This window comes from Talpa occidentalis, unplaced genomic scaffold (assembly GCF_014898055.3).
Source record: "Talpa occidentalis isolate TD23 unplaced genomic scaffold, MPIMG_talOcc4v2.1 talOcc4.7, whole genome shotgun sequence".
In the NCBI taxonomy this organism is placed as follows: domain Eukaryota; kingdom Metazoa; phylum Chordata; class Mammalia; order Eulipotyphla; family Talpidae; genus Talpa; species Talpa occidentalis.
The window spans coordinates 132,389,076-132,404,363 of record NW_023605083.1 but is presented as its reverse complement, the minus strand read 5'-3'; the positions used below and the strand labels follow the sequence as shown (position 1 = coordinate 132,404,363).

The following is a 15,288-nucleotide window of genomic DNA, read 5'->3' as shown; positions in this document are numbered from 1 at the left end:
CCTCCACGGGCCCTCCAGAAGGGGCTAGCTAATGCCCTGAGGATTCCATGCTCTGCGAGATCCCTTAAGTTACTAAAACCTCACTTGTTACTAGATGCTCACCTTGTATTTCTTTCTCTTCCTTGCTGAGAGAACAGGGGCCCCTAGGAAAGATTCCACGATGACTTTCCCCTTAAAACAACCTCCTCCTCCTTCCCTCATCTTCCCAGCTCTCTGATGGGCTGACCTCTGTTGATCTCTTGGGTCTTGCCGAATTCAGTACAATGAGAGGAGGGGGGCCCCATGCCCCACGGGCAGTTTAGCAGCAGGAGAAAGGGGGAATTCGGAGGCAGCGTCCCCCATCGAGCACTGCTGAGAACCACAAGGGACTGGAAGGCAGGGAGCAGGTGGCGCTGGAGAAGCACCCCAAAGGCTCCGAGACCCAGAGTTTGTTTCATGTCTTTATTGACAAAAAAAGCTACAGCGTTTCAGACTTTTTTCAAACACGCAAACAGAAACAAAGGGCACCCACAAGTGACAGGCATGGTTCTGAACGTCTGGATCAAAGGCCACGCTGCGGGGTGGGTGTCCTCCTGGCCCTACTCCCTCAGCATTTCCATCCTGCCTCCCCTCTGCCTCCCCAGACACCCTGAGATCAGTTAAAGCTTGGAAACAGTCCCTTTACAGGAGGCTGGGCCCCACCTCACAGGCCAGGAACCAGCGCAGGCCCTGAGCACTGACACTCCAGCGTCGTCCTGCGATGCCAGGCGGCTGCTCGGCCCCCCCCAGAGGAGGAAGCAGGGGTCCGCCCCACCTGGCAGCATCAGGCCGCTGGAGAGCGTGGGTGCCTGGTCACGCGACACCACAAACCAGTGACTGGGCCTCTTTCTGAGGTGATCAGCCGGACGTCCCCAGGTGGGAGAAGGCTTTCAAGAAAAAAAATACTGAGACTTGGTTCATAAAGGAAACAGGTGAAATAGTCTTCCACAGGCCTTAAGAAATGAGTCACCTTCACTTCTGGAGCACTGGAACCACTGTCACGGGGCTGCCATGGGTGGCGGGAGCCAGCCCTCAGGAGCGCGAGCGGCCTGGGGGCCCGTAGCTAGGGGGTCAGTGTCTTGCAGGCTCCAGGTGCAATTCTGCAAACCAACCCATGGAGCTGCCGGGCTGAGGGACCTGCCCCGTCTGCCCTCAGGTCCTCCCACTCCTTCCCACTGGCTGGGGATCAGAGGCTGGCTGTGGGGTCCCCAGAAGCAACCTGCGCCCCCATCATTTCATGCCACTCACTGTGGCCCCTCCAAGGCCCTCGCCACTCCCATTGCCCCGACTCCGCCACACGTCCAAGTCTTTCCCCCTTGAAAGCTGACTGGGTAGAGGCCTGTGACCTTTTTTGAAGGGGTGACTGCTTTTGCTGTTGGCAGAAGCTGCGCGAACCTGGCCTGGCTGTGAGACTCATGGGACAGAGCCACGCCTGCCAGCAGACCCCCTGCACCCACCCTGCTCTACACACAGGAATCTGACAAAGTGTGACCCTGGAGAGGAGATGAGCACGGGCAGTGTGTGGGCTCAGGCAACACCGGCACAGTCCATCGTCACTTCTGGAAACTGCCCCAGGCCCCGCTTGGGAGCAGGACCCCACTGTGAAGGAAGCCAGGCTCCAGCCGGTGGGGGGTGGGGGTGGCTTTCAGGTGGAGTGTTCCCCAGAGCAGCTCCCCAGACTCCGGACCACGCGCCACGCTGCTGAAGGTTGTCCAGCACAGGAAGGGTGCTCCGGCCCGTGCTCACCAAGACTGCAAAGTGCGGAGAGAAGTCCAGTCACAGGCCCCAAGGAGGGCTGGCTCCCGGGCCAGGAAGCGTGTCCGCGGCGGCACGGCGCTCCAGAGCAAGCAGCGACAGGGAGGGCATGTGGGGTGGGGGCGCCAGGAGGAGGCAGACTGCCTGGTTCACACAAATGCACTGTGGGCTGGGGGCCACCGCCGCCGCCGTGGGGCCGGTGTGCCAGGTCAGACACAAGAGACACAAATACCACGTACTCTGTCCAGGCGTTTCCAAGAGACAAGCACAGAAATAACGACACTTTGGGATACAACAAGAGAACACATTTGGCAACTTCCAAAGGAACAGCCGTGTCCACCCCACGCCATCAGAGGGGCCAAGGTCCCTTCTATCCCTGGTCCAGTTAGAAAGTCAGGGAAGGAAGACGAGCCAAAGGAAGGTGAGAAAGGGCTGCAGAAGCAGTCACGCCGATGACCAAAGACTCTCCTCTGATGCAGTGCAGGCGCCTCAAACCTCTCCTCGGGGAGAAGGTCAGCCACATGGAGGGTCCAGGCCGCTGCAGACAACCGGGCCAGAGCAGACGTGGCAGCAGCCAAGTGCCCCGAATCCAGAGCAGCGATCCCCAACCACAACCAAGGACACCTCAGGCCCCTTGGAGAAGAGGCTTTGTTCAGAGGAGAGTGGGGTACTTGGCAGCTCTGGCCTTTATCCAGACCCTCCTTGGATAGACTGACGCTTGGGTCCTCTGAGTCTGCTGTGTGGTTCTGGGTACACAGCAGGTGGGGGGAGTGTCACAAAGCGGCTGCCAACACCCCATGTGGCGCATGCACCTGGTGAAAACCTGTCACCATTCAGGGACCATCTCCTGTTTTCTGCTCCAGCTTCCTTGAGGTACAGACACATACAAGGAGCTAGGCCTTCCTCTCCCCTTCCCCCAGGCCCCCAGAAGGGCTCTGCCTGGGAACCCAGCCCTGCGGCTGCTGTAAAGATCTGTTCTGACACCGGCTGAGGAAACAAAAGCAGGTTTCTGCGCTGGAAGGTGCATCTGTCCTTGGGTTCCTGTGGGTGGGTGTGGGGCGCCTTTGGTTTTGACCAAAACACTTCTCGGCTGGGGCCAGGCTCAGCGTTGCTTTGCAGTAGCTCGGTTACTGTACAGGAGCGAGATTGAACTTCAGAGTGGTCTGCAGGGTCACTCTCTTGACCTTCAGGATCCTGGAGTTTACATCCGAGATCCTCTCTCCTGAAGAATCTTAAAAAGGAAGATGGAGGAGGGCTGAGGCTGAGACCCTGGGCGTAGACTGCTTTTAGGCCGAGGGAGCAGAACAGCAAGTCGGGGAGACACCCACAGCTGCTCCTCACCGGCCCCAAGATCCCAGGAAGCCAGGCAGGACCAGAGCCTCAGCCTCCCTGGAAGTGATGCTGACATGCCACATGCTGACCCAGAAGCTGAGTGTGACGTGTGAGCGCGTGTGTTTGAGGAAGAAGTCACAGCTTGCGGCGACTCCCTAGCAGCTTAAGTGGAAAAGTCACAAAAATAACCAAAATACCTTTTCTCGAGACAGAAAACAAAACAAAACAGGTAGTTTCAAAGAACAAAAATACTTCCCAGTTTTTGAGTTTTAGGATTTTCACCTTGCAGCAACTAGCGTCCTAAATAAGCTTTCCTTTTCACTGACAGGAAGGCACTGGGAAGTTCACCTGCCTTCAGTTCATACTTCTCGACGAAAGCCTGTCATGGCTCCATCAGGCCTGCTTTATTATTATTATTATTTTTTTTAATTTTCTAGAGGCATGTTTTATTTATTTATTTATTTGCTTGTTTGTTTTTTTGTTTATACAAGCACTGGGTACAGTCAGAAGCGCGGGAGGGTGAGAGAACTCACCAGAGCCAGAGCGGGGAGCAGAGCAGGCAGAAGGACCGAAGTACACTGCTGAGGGGAGCAGCGGGCGGCAGAGGAGGTCTGCGCGCCATGCAGGACCCTCCTCCGGTGGCCGGGGAGCAGCCGGGGATCAAACCGGCGCCGCAGAGGCTGCGGGCAGCTTTGCAACCCAGCGCTCAACCGCTGCGCCACCGGGGAGGCGCATCATCAGGCCTGCTTTAAATTACGACAATCAAAAGACCATAATGAAGGGGAAACGCAGACGCCCGAGAAGGAAAGCCCAGAAGCAGCGAGCCACAGGGGGCTGCGAGCAGATGCGCCCTGGACGGGCTTCTGGCGAAGGGTTTCTTACCTTTGCCTTTTCACTCGGCTCTATGACGATGCCATTGGTGGAATTATTTAGTTCTCTGGAGACGACACAGAGGAATTCTGCCTGGTCCTCGTTTCCATAGTTATAGGAAGATCCAATACTGATCAGCTGATAAAACAAGAACAGGGCGAACACGTAAAATTCGAAGGTGCCACACTGTCAAACTCTCCGGTCGGAACTATGGTTTCACTTTTCCCAGGCTGAGGAATTCTTTGGGGCTGTCATACCCCCGTGGGCAGCTGGATCTCAGTCTTTCATCAGGGCATCACGGGTAGAACTTCCCCAAAGCAGCAGTGAGTCCTGCAATGTCACTTGCAACAGCCCCAAAGGCGGCAACTAGGATGAACACAATCGTGTCCCTCCAGCTAACACTCCGGGGAAAGAGAATGTTTCTGTGAATGAAAATGGACACTTGATTCACAGTCAAACCACCTACACAGATTGCTCATCCTTTTTTTTTTTTTAATTTTTAAAGATTTATTTATTTATATAAGCACTGGGGTACAGGTCAGAGGCGCAGGAGTGTGAGAGACTCCACCAGAGACAGAGCAGGGAGCAGAACAGGCAGAAGGACCAAAATCCACTGCTGAGGGGAGCAGCGGGCGAGACAGGAGAGGTCTGCTGCGCCATGTGGGAATCTCTCTGGCCGGCAGGGAATCGAACTGGCATCGCGGAGGCTGTGGACAAGCCCACAGCGCTGGGCTCAATCTGCTGTGCCACCAGGGAGGCCCCTACTCATCCTTAACACAGAAGTCCTAAACAAGAGACTGGCACTTGGAAGGCTCTAGACAGCACCAAGCCAATCACTAGATAGTTATACAAGCCACATGCTGCTGGTGCTCCACCCTTTTCGTAGAGCTGAATTCAGGATTCAGTTTTAGCTGGGAAGAGCACATGCGGAGGGAGAAGCTGAGCTCAGGGTGAGGCCATCCTGGTAAAACCCAGAGCCTCACACTGGAGAGCGTGACGGACTCGCCATGGGGCAGGGGTCCACAGCCCAGACCTCCCGTGCTTTACCTCCCTCCGCACAGGACAGAGTCAAGGGAGCATACGTGCCCCTCCCACGGGACATTAAATAGAAATAGACAGTAAATTATTCACTGTATTTCACAAAGTACACTTAAATACTTTACTCTTTGCTTAAACTTTACATTAGGGAAAGCATTTCTGGGGTGCAAGCATGGCAACTTTTTGCATTGCACACCTGAACAAGACCTAAGCCCACACAGGGCCTCCCTGGTGGCGCAGGGGTTAAAGTCTCAGCGCTATCAAGTTATCCACAGCCACTAGGGCACAAGTTCCATCCCTGGCCAGGGAGCTACCCACATGGCGCAGCAGACCTCTCCTGTCTCCCCGCTACTCCTCTCAGCTGCGGATTTCAGTAGATCTGCTTGTTCTGATCCCCACTCTGTCTCTGGCGAATCCTCTCACTCCCTCTCCTACCTCTGGCCTACACCCTAGTTTTTGTATGCATAAATAAATAAAAATAAATCTTTTAAAAAAAAAAAGATCTAAGTCCACACAGCAGCGCCTTACAGTGTGGAGTGGAGAGGGGAGTAATGCGGGCTTGGCTCTGGAGACAGAGGCCCCGTCGTGTTTGACCTACAAGCCAGCACCGTGTAAAATGCAGAGTGAATTTTATTTTAGGTGACAGTTGGACCGACCTCTTAAATGCCACATAAAAATAGCACAATCCGTATCAAATTATAACAAATTCACACGAGGCACGCTCAGTCTCCCTGTGTACTGAGGACAGAGGTGAGCTGAACAATCCTGCCATCTAATGGAAACAAACAGGAAAGCTGATTCTCAGTTGCTTTGTTTTGCCACCTCCCTCTGCCACAGACTGCAGGAACAGAGCTGGAGAGACTGGGGAAGCGCCCACGTCACACCTCGCAGCATGTCTGGCTCCTTCAGTCACGCCAGTTCGTGGAGAGGGTTACAGATATATTCAGAAGACAGAGCTCCGGCCCTGCAGCGGGGAAGGGAGGGCTGCTGAATTCCAATCTTCATTTGGTACTTTTTCTAGAAAGTGTCCACAGAGCACTTTCCCCACGAAATGTCTGTGCTTCAGTGGCAGAACTAGAAGAGCGCCCCGTGGCCATCCCACAACCTCCAGGAGTGGCTTTTTTCTACACCGCTGCTAACTCAGCTGTAGCCATAAAGCACTCCTGAAAGCCTCCCTCTGAGGGAACACCGCCAAGGGGAGGCTCTGTCAGATCTAAACAAGCTGGCGGGCTCCCTCCGGGCACCGTCAAGCTGAAGCTGCGGACTGAAACTGTAGTGGCCTCCGTTTTCCCAGCTTACCGCACGGGCCACACAGCCGTCCCCCTTGAGTTGCTCTCTCTCGCTGTGATTTTGGACAGGCCGACACCTGGCCCAAGGGAACACTCCCGGCTGGCCTGGCTACTGAAACTGGCCTTCGAAGCGTGGACTCGCAGGCTGGGAGGTGAGGCTGCCCCCCGTCAGCGACTTACCTGTTCAAACTTCCAGCCGTCAGACATGGTGGAGACCATCTGCGTGAGCTCCTCCTCCTGGCACTGCAGGACTCTGTACACGTGCTTCACGGGCCCCTGCCGGCACCACATAGACGTTAAAGTACAGTGTCAAGGACATGACAGCCCGCAGAGGCCTCGGCGAGGCTCTTCAAAAGAATAAACCCCGAAAAGCCCTGTGCTCAGGTGTTTTTCCTTGGTAGCCCTCCACTTTTGCAAGCAGCACAGTAGTCTTTCTATGAAAAGATTACCCAGGAAAGAAAGAGAAAAAAAAAGGCTAAGAGCACAGATCAGTGATAGAACAGTTCTGAACTTCAGAGGGCTGGATCAGGTGAGCATGATTCTGAGAGACTTAGATTTCATCATCTATTTTCCTATGGAGAAAACAGTGGAATTACTTTGAACAAGAAATCCACTTTTTTTTTTTTTTTTAAATCCTTCACATCCACAAGGTATTTTTACCCCGCTGATGCTACTTGAAAGCGAAAGTGACACCATACTGAAGGGCACCTCTCTTGTTACAGAAATGTGGTGAGTAAAACATATCTGGTCTTTGTACCAGGTTCCTGGCACAGAAAACCTGAGACCCTGGGACTCTCCAGAGCAATAAATGTGTCCCGAGTATGCTAATGAGCTGGTCCCCAGAAAGACCAGGCTTGAGGGTGAGGACTTCCAGCCACAACCCCGACCTGCAGAGGGGGTAGGGGTTCCAGTCACCAACGATCAACATGTTTAGATTTGATCAACCATGCTTCTGTAATGACACCTTAAAACCCCCTAAACAATGGGGTTCAGGCAGCTTCCAGTTTGCAAGCACTCGGGCACACCCTGCCTGCCCTCCTACCCAAGGGCCCTTCAGGACCTCGCCCAGACCAGGAAACCACCTGGTGGTTCATTTGCATCCTTCGTAATGAACAACAGTGAGGATACCATTTTCCTGAGTTCTAGCAACTTATCAAACCTGAAGCAGGGAGCCCTCTGATTTGTAGTCAAGTTGGACAGAAGTTGTCAGCCTGGGACGATGCGGGACTCGTGAGTGGCGCCTTGAGTGAGCGCACCTGTGGCCTGAGCCCCGAGGAGGGGCGGGAGGGCCTCATGTAGAGTCGTCCACAGGTTCTTGAAAACTGTGACTTTAAGCCAAACAACATATATTGAAACCAATTTACCACAGGCCAACTGACATAAACAAGAGTTAAATTACGATGGCAGAGGCCTCCCTGGTGGCGCAAGGGGTTAAGACGCAACCTATGAAGCTGTCCACGGCCACTGTAGCACGAGTTTCATTCCCGGCCAGCCAGGGAGCTACCCACATGGCGCAGCAGACCTCTCCTGTGTCACCCACTGCTCCCCTCAGCAGTGGATTTCAGTAGATCTGCCTATTTTACTCCCTACTCTGTCTCTGGTGAATCTTCTCACCCCTGACACCTCTGGCCTGTACCCCAGCTCTTGCATGCACAAATAAATAAATCTTTAAAATAAATTACTATGGCATATTTCTTTTTTTTTTTTTTTTTTATAAAGATGTATTTTATGTATACAAGAGCTGGGGCACAGGCCAGAGGTGTGGGAGGATGAGAGAATTCACCAGAGACACAGTGGGGAGAAGAACAGGCAGACGACTGAAGACACTGCTGAGGGGAGCAGCGGGTGAGTCAGGAGAGGTCTGCCATGCCATGTGGGTTGCTTCCTGGCTGGCTGGGCACTGCAGAGGCTGTGGACAGCTTCACAGCACTGCACTCAACCACTGTGCCACCGGGGAGGCCCCTGGAATATTTCTGGTCACAAAAACATCACCAAACTTCTGATATTAAACAAGAATTTGTATTCATTCATTCACCTTTCTAACCTGCTTATTTCGGTACAGGGTCAGCTGTTGTTGGCAGCCCGAGGTGGGCCCCACGCTGGACAGCACGTCCGCCCACAGCAGGTGCACTCCCACCTGCACCCCTCAGACGGGGACTGAGACGCACTAATGAACCTGCTGTGCAATCTCTGGGATGTGGGAGGTAACCAGAGTCCCCGGAGGAAACCCACACAGATGTGGGGAGGACGTGCAGGGAACCATTTTTTCCCTCTCATTGTTGTAACTAAACGTTGTAGGGCCCAAAGCAGTTACGACTTCTGTGTAGTTAGAATCAGGATTGAGACCAGGTGGTGCCAGAGGAACCATTTGCTGCTGGCTTGACTCCAGCACACGGGGCCCAGGCAGAAACTGAAAGGGTGAGAACTGGAAGTGACACCCCTGACCACTGACACTTCAGGTTTGGTGACAGGGGGTGAAAAGTCAAAGTTAGCGAGGGTGTGGGTGGTCCTGGGCAGCAGGTGCCCCTCATAGAATTTCCTGCTCATGGAAGGGAGGCCCAGGAGGGCTCAGTGTTTAGCCATCTGGGTTCCTCGGAGTTGGGGCCGACAGCTGCACCCCTGCAGCCTACGAGGTAGGCATGGAAGCACAAACAGCAACAGGGCTGCAGCAAGGATGCCCAGTCACAGGGGTGGGGGGGAAGGCCAGCTATGCGCTGTAAGATTGAAAGAAAATACGGACCGTTTCCTTAAGAGTAATGAAAACTTACACTCAGGACTTTTTCCAAAGGATGGGAGGGCTGCAGAAGAGCAGTTTTAGACCAGCTCACTACGTGGGAACGTGGACAAGCAAAAGCAACCACTGATCACTGAGTTCCACAAGCCCACAGTGCTACCCACTTCTCTTGGCTCCACTGCGGCCCTGAAAGGCAGGTTTTGGCTCCTGTCTACACTTGGGCGTCTATACTGGGTGCTGATGTTCAGATGCAGCCTTAGCCCCGCTGCACAGCTGACGTGGATGAAGGTAGAGCTGGGACTTGGGCCCACATCTGCCTGATGTAACTGTATTCTTTTTTCTACACTTTCTCCTAAGTGATGAACAGTTACCATCAACCAAGTTACCAACATTAAAAAAAAATAAAAACTTCCTGGGCCTCCCCGGTGGCGCAGCGGTTGAGCGCTGGGTTGCGAAGCTGCCCACAGCCTCTGCGGCGCCGGTTCGATCCCCGGCTGCTCCCCGGCCACTGGAGGAGGGTCCCACACGGCGCGCAGACCTCTCCTGCCGCCCGCTGCTCCCCTCAGCAGTGTACTTCGGTCCTTCTGCCTGCTCTGCTCCCCGTTCTGGCTCTGGTGAATTCTCTCACCCTCCTGCGCTTCTGACTGTACCCAGTGCTTGTATAAACAAAACAAACAAACAAACAAATAAATAAATAAATAAAAATAAAAACTTCCTTCCCTATAAAATCTAGGACAAATCTTCCAAGGATTTCAATAGCTCTAAACCACACATTCTGGAAACAACCAGGTGTTTTATATTACAAACTCAGAGCATCACAAAAGGTCTATGGTTCTACCAAAGTCCCAGCCAGCGGAGATGTCTTTATTGCCTTGTTTTCACTTTTCTCTTCCAAAGTAAACCACTGGTGGTCAAGCGAACCAAGGTCAAGCACCTAGCAAAGAATGTCCTCAGAGACAGCAAAGCACAAGCTGGTGGCCACCACTAAAGAAGATGAGGGGGTCACTATAAAGAGGGCAGGACCCCCACATTTTGGGCCTCACCCTAATGTCTGCCCCATATACTTCCTTTAAATGCGAACCCGTAAAAGGTCTGAATGTGAAGGGGCAGCTGTGGAAATCCACACGAGGCTGAGCCCATCTTAGAGCCATGTGCCCTCAAGTGCAGAAGAGAACATCTCTGAGCAGCAGCACACCCAGTGCTGAGTTTCACCAAGTAAAAAGGACAGATGGAAAGATCAATTAACATAAAAAATGCTTTGACATTCTTAGAATAAAAAAGCTTCCAACTGGGTATAAATCCATGAGCCTTGAGAATCTAGAGGACTAATTAGCTTAACTGCTGTCATCAGATAGAAACCTCATGGTGCTCGAGGACTCAGCTGGTGGCACGCCCAGGTGTGACGACCTGAATGGTCTCCAATCATACAGGTCATAGGGCCATTAAAACCGATCCTAAGCAATCCAGAAGTTTTTTGGTATGTGGAAAATTGAGGATCAAGCTGTCACAGTGTACGATGCCACGTAAATACAACATGAGGCGACAAAAAATTTGGCGACACTAGGTAGTATTTTCGATCTGTAAACCAACTGCACGTTCATCTTTGAATCTTAGCAAGGAGTCTTTCAACTGCTGGTCAGATGAAAGAGAATGCGAAGAGTAAGTCCTGCTTCCCACCTCTGCAAGTGGGGAGAAGGAGGGTAAGAGAATTTATTTTTTGTCATTGATTCAGTTATTCAACCAGATAATTCCATTTAGAGCCAGGAAACTTTGACACATGAAGCCTAACACAGAAAGGGGATGGAACCATTTTTTGTGAAAAGAAATAGAGGCTTCCCCAGTGGCGCAAGGAGTTAAGCACCAGCACTATGAAGCTATCTGCAGCTTCTGCAGCTACTGCAGCACAAGTTCGATCCCGGCCAAGGAGCTGACCCACGTGGCACAGCAGACCTCTCCTGTCTCCCTGCTGCTCCCCGCAGCAGTGTATTTCAGTACCTCCACCTGCTCTGCTCCCTACCGTCTCTGGTGAATCCTCTCACCCCCTGCCCCCTGCCCAACACCTCTGGCCTATACCCTAGCTCTTGTATGCATAAATAAATAAAAATAAATCTTAAAAAAAAAAAAAAAAAAAAAGAGTTCAAAACCCATTACTTGTGATGTTCTGTTCTCATTGTCCCGTATCCTTTCCTTAACCAGGCGCACCAGAGATGCGATGTTGTAGAACTCTGCTTCTTCCAGCACACCTAGAACAAGGACCAAACCAGAGTTAGAGATGAGTGTGAACTTCCCAGAAAAACAGCAAGAACAGACTGGGGTCTACATGCTTGCTTGCTAAGAATTGCTTTTGCAAGTCTGGGCTCACTCTTTCAGCCTTAGGGGCATTTCTTTGGTGTTTAGGGTATACCTGTTGCAGTCCCCAACATAAATGATCAAGCACAAGGTTCTGCCCAGCTCCCTCTGTGGCACTCCTGTGATGCCCCACCTGGCACCTGGCACCTTCCCATTAGCAGTAGGACACGTTTCCCATCTGTCACCTAGTTTCTGGAACTGGTCACACTGGACAACTCTGGAGCTTGCAATTTTTACCCAGTTTGTCCTAAAGATGACTGAGGGTAGGGGCGAATGTACAAATTTATGTGAACCAAATTTAACAGGATGCTTATTATTTGAACAATATAAAAGCAATCAGTGTAAGATTTTCATGTTAAATGAAATCAAAGGACTTAGACAGGACGACTAAATGGGATATGTGATCCTGTGCCAGGAAAATAATTTGCTATTCAGGTCATTATGGGAACAACTTAAAAAACTATAAAGTTATTTATCCACACACACACAAATATATTTATCAATATTAAACCTCCCACATCTGATGAATACATTGTATTTATGTAAATCACACTGAAGTATTCAGGGATAAAGTCTCTATCCTCAAATGGTTCAGAAATAAAAGCTATGGGGAGGCAGGCAAATGAATGAATGATAATGCAAATATGACCAAAAAAGTTAAAAATCAGTGAATCTGGATAAGGGAATTCTTTGCACTATTCCTACTCTTATACTCTAAGTTTGAAATTATCTCAAGATAAAACTTTTTTTTAAGGTAATAGGAACATATATAAGATTCTTCTTTGCAAGAAATAAGATTACCCATGAGTCTGCATTGTCCAAGCTGAATGGTGAACACATGGAATTTCCAGTACTATTACCATTACTTTTCCATGCATTTAAAATGTTTCTCTTTTTAAGGGGGCATTAAAAAGAACTAGAGAGAGAGAGAGAGAGAGAGAGAGAGAGAGAGAGAGAGAGAGAGTAGAGTAGGGAGGGAGAAAGACTGGTTCTTCTTTTTACTGTAACAGAGGTTTTGCAGACACTTCATTAACAGGTGCAGCCATTACAGCTGTCTTACTCAGAGCTAAAGCTCTGAGATCAGGGTGCTCTGGATTTAAGGACATGGCCCAATCTTCTTCAACTGAACACCTTCAGGGAGACCAAACCGAGCCTTTCAGAGAGATGTCTAGACCCACCTACACTCCAAATGCCCTACAAACCAAAAAGATGAGGCAACAGATGATGTACTCGACAATGAGCTGCAGAATGAATTAGGTCAGCTGCAAAAATTTACAAGGAAGCATGAGACCAGTCTTAAAAGAAATGAGGCCAAGCCTTTATTATTTTTTTTTTTTTTACAGCTGCAAGTTCAAACAAAAACTTAAAATATAAATATCTAAATGTCAGAGATGTGTTACTTCAGGCTACGGACATTCGCAGCTCTCACATTAGCAGATGCAAAAAGAGATCCTGAGAATTCTGCAAAAAAACCCCTGAAGCTGTCTGCAAAGCTGAGCTACCTGTTTTCCTTCGCACTGAGGAGGCTGAACTGAGCCCGCTGGGCTCCCTTAAACAAGACGCCCTTGGAGGAGACGAGGTAACTGCAGGCTGCCTGCTTACTGTCATAACCCTTCACATACCTGCACATTAAGTCGATGAATGTCGCATACAAAATTCAAATCTATGAGTGTTACAGATTTGACCTAAATCCTGAAAATGCCCAGTGCAGACATGGTTCCTACCTTCTTCAGCCAGCTCCTTGGTAATGATGAGCTTCCCGTGGCGGAGGTAGTTTAGGATAGGACCAAAGTAGGTGGGGTCCCTGTCAATCAGATAGGCCCCTGTTTCATCCTGTCAACCAAACACAAGGGTATCCAACAGTAAGGATGGGGTTTCAACCCCCCTCTCACAATAATTACTCAGAGGGCAAGTTTTGCTAGAGGTTTGCTTACTACAAACTACTGGCAAGAAGGCCAGCTTTAGGTATCCTGTCCTTGAAGATCATTTCAGGGAGGGTGTTACGGATGTACACATGTAGGGTTTACTTTAACTTCTAAAATCTTTACTTGGACCCAATCACCAACATCCTTTTGTGGAATATTTGTTAGAAAGGAAGAAAATGCCATAGTTGCATGACTAATTTTTTGCTTGAGATGGACAATCCGACTTTTCTATTGTCCCTGAAATCACATTCCTAAATCTAAGAAAACCTCTGTTTGGTTGGCAACGCTTGGGATCTCAAGGCCAACACCAGTGGGAGTCTGCATTGCCAGCTGTAACACACCCCAGCACTGTGCCCAGAGGAAACTTGGCACTGCCCAGGACTTGGCTGTGAACAGCTTTAATCCTCTTCATCTTTACAGTAAAAGGAATGAGAAGAGATGCTTCTATTACAACAAGGAAGATTAGGGTAGAGAAAAACAATTCCTTTATAAGCAAGGGATCTGGGAACTCTTTAAAGTTAGGGCAGGACAGGCTGCCATCAATCCGAGATTTACTAGATAGATAGGAGATGAATAAATGAAACCAACAAAAGTTTAATCCACCCAACTCTTGCAAGGTAAGAGCTGAGTACTGCGTGGATAGAAAGTGGGGTACTCAATGGTCAATGCCTGTTAGGAACTGATACAAGTTAGGAACTGAAACTATATATGAATAAATATATAGTGTAAAAATAAAGTCAAAGAACAGCTCAAACAGGAAATGGGTTAAGTGTCTTGTCACCTCTCAACCCTTGGGTTAACAGCCATGCATCTTGTCCTACAACATTCTTCGCTTTGCAGTTTCCCTCAGTCTGAACCTGTTGGTTTAGATTTGCACTGGCAAGGGGCAACCTCTTTCCAAGGAATGTAGATCGTGATCTCCAACATGGACCGAGATCCAAGTTCAGGGACACAGACCAGTGTCATCCCAGCAGCGGCCCTTCCCGCAGCCTCAATCAGGGTCAGACTCAGGCTTTGCCCCACTTGGCAGAGGGGTCCGAAAGGAAGTATGAGAAAGCTACAAAGATGCCTAAGCTCACCCTGACCCAGTTCTGGAGGCATCTGGCACAGGCAGTGAGAGGCTGAGGAAGAGCCAGGGAGAAACTCATGCCGATCTCAGGGGCTGGGAAGAGGCGTGGGGGAGAACACGGAGAAGGGGTGTGGAGCAGGTGCTCGTCGGTGCGGGTGGGCACAAAGTGTGGGGAAGGAGTAGCTGAGAGCCAAGGGCGGGGTCAGAGAGAAAGCGGGGTGCGCCCGAGGATGCGGGAGAAGCGTCCCCGGGGCGAGCCTGGCCGGGAGGGGGGCGGGAAGGGGTCCCGGCGCGGGGCCTCCGCCGGCGAGGAGCGTGTGGCGGGGGTCTGGGGCCGGCTGCGGCGGAGCGCGGGGCTCCGCAGGCCAGGGGCGCGCCCGAGGGCGGGGCGCACCTTGTCCGAGTCGAGCTCCGGGTCCTCCTGGCAGCAGAGGCGGCAGAGGAACGACTTGGGCTCCCGGCCCAGGGTCTGTCTGGTGGTCACGAAGTAGGTGCCGCCCACGTTCAGCCGGACCCAGCGGGCCGCGCCGCCGCCCCCCGCCCGCTCGGGCGGCCCGGGACCCGGCTCCAGCGGCTGCGCGGCGGCGGGCGGGCGGCTGTGCGCGCGGGCCGCGGGGCCGGCGGGGCGAGGGCTGGGGGGGCCGCGCCCCGGGCCGCCCGCGTCGCCCAGCGCACCCCCGCCGCCCCCACCCAGCCCCGCCATCGCCGGGTCCAGCTGCAGCTCCGCCATCTTGGGCCGCCGCCGCCGCTGCCCGCGCGCCGCCGGGCCGGCCCATCCCGCGGCAGGGAGAGCCGGGCCGGCCCATCGGCGGGGGCGGGGCCGGGGGAGAGGGACGCGAGCGCCCCCAACCAGCGCCCGGAGACCCGCGAGGCGGCGGCGCTGTGCCCGCCCCCGGGGGCGGGACGTCC

The 15,288-nt window shown here is 52.0% G+C and overlaps 1 protein-coding gene across 1 annotated transcript; it reads right to left on the bottom strand.

The window, feature by feature from the left end:
- Positions 1–24: 24 nt before the first annotated feature.
- Positions 25–15,109, bottom strand: KCTD2 (potassium channel tetramerization domain containing 2). The gene is made up of 6 exons (XM_037491492.2): positions 14,774–15,109; positions 13,110–13,218; positions 11,188–11,279; positions 6,483–6,578; positions 3,988–4,113; positions 25–3,004 (listed from the first exon to the last, which is right to left on the bottom strand). Exons 1-6 carry the CDS (start codon positions 15,107–15,109, stop codon positions 2,975–2,977), a joined length of 789 nt encoding a protein of 262 aa, XP_037347389.1. The 3' UTR covers positions 25–2,974.
- Between the last annotated feature and the right edge of the window lie 179 nt (positions 15,110–15,288).